We start from the raw sequence: 1299 nt of genomic DNA on the forward strand, positions 1-1299 counted from the left end.
TCTCCACAAAGCTGCTCCCGGTCTATTCTCTCTTTCACGACTAAAATCCCTTTGTCTGTCTTCAGCTCAGTATACTGGATGCTTTCTCCGGTCACGATGCGGGCCCGACCAGAACGGAGCCTTCTCAGATCCAAACCAAGATCCTGTGCTACATTACCGATTAGGGAGCCTTTCTTCATCTCCTCTGGGATTGAATAACGGATATGTCCGCTGACCATGCGGATAAGATAAATAACAAAGAACAGAAGCTTCCAATTCTGTCCGCAGCCAAAGCGCCATTTTATGCTCCCGGAGTACGGTGTTATTCCATATGCCATAGCAGAACAAAAATATGCTCAGCAACGATCCACGCACAGTATGTATTCTTAAGAAGAGGAAAACTAACACTGACCGTATCTTTATGGAAAAATTGTGTCAATCTTTCAGTATGTATCTGAATGGAAATATCAATTAATACGTGTCTGTATTCCTCGAATGCCAGCCCATATTGCAGACTACCTCCTTTTTCTCTATTAAGACATGGTGGTTAGGGAGGGGACTGTGCAGTAATGTTTTAGAGAATGTGTTGGATTGACCAACAGCGTCCCTTAGAGTTCAAAATCCGAAACACAATATGAAACTATTTATGGAAATTGTAAATGGTTGATTAAATTTAATTGGTGGATTATGAAAATAATTTAAAAATATAGATACAATATTCTGCGAAAGGACAATAACCTCAAAGTTGAACTTTTCTCACCCTGACTTTTAGTATAAAGCTGTTCTTATTAAACTAAATCTAAAAATATGCTAACGTGTGAATGCATAAAACACCGCGATACGTGTTATAACAAATAACAAAAAATGAATACAAATGTATCACGATGTAGGAAGCTATTTTGAATGTTGCAGTGAAATGAGCATTTTTGACTGCCAGTATAATACTTTTAGTCACTTACAAACTACTTCCTTCAACAATCACGAGTGAATGAACACTAAAATACTATGTGGTCCACTCACGCTGAGCAAGCACATTTAGAAAAAAAAATACCTCAGACCGCCTATCACTAAGTCATGAGTATATGTTATGGTTTAAATCAGTATTACTTTCAAGTACTGAAAAGTGAGATACTGTCCATGGTGCTGAAGAGGACGGCATAGATAGAAACACTCCAGTATCAATGTCAACTGAACACAAAAGGAGACATAACTTCACGGAGACAAATCTACAATGTTGAACTCACCTCTAGAGGAGAGTCTGGTTCATCCAGGATGCTCTTTTCACTCTGTATCCGCTGCATCGTCCCTGTAGAACTGGGG

General features: G+C 39.0%; 3 protein-coding genes across 8 annotated transcripts in view; 1 reads left to right on the forward strand and 2 right to left on the reverse strand.

The window, feature by feature from the left end:
- LOC117951265 (protocadherin beta-16-like) overlaps positions 1-654 on the reverse strand; it is a 19858-nt gene extending 19204 nt beyond the window's left edge. The window contains exon 1 of the mRNA XM_034882895.1: positions 50-654. Coding sequence (XP_034738786.1) covers positions 50-317 — 268 coding nt within the window. The 5' untranslated portion in view covers positions 318-654. The remainder of the gene's footprint in view (positions 1-49) is intronic.
- Positions 1-1299, forward strand: part of LOC117951263 (protocadherin beta-16-like) — a 122438-nt gene that overhangs the window by 50831 nt on the left and 70308 nt on the right. The window lies entirely within an intron of this gene.
- LOC117951266 (protocadherin beta-16-like) overlaps positions 1-1299 on the reverse strand; it is a 65950-nt gene that overhangs the window by 42909 nt on the left and 21742 nt on the right. The gene's annotated exons all lie outside the window — the stretch shown is intronic.

This window comes from Etheostoma cragini, chromosome 10 (genome assembly GCF_013103735.1).
Source record: "Etheostoma cragini isolate CJK2018 chromosome 10, CSU_Ecrag_1.0, whole genome shotgun sequence".
Lineage (NCBI taxonomy): Eukaryota > Metazoa > Chordata > Actinopteri > Perciformes > Percidae > Etheostoma > Etheostoma cragini.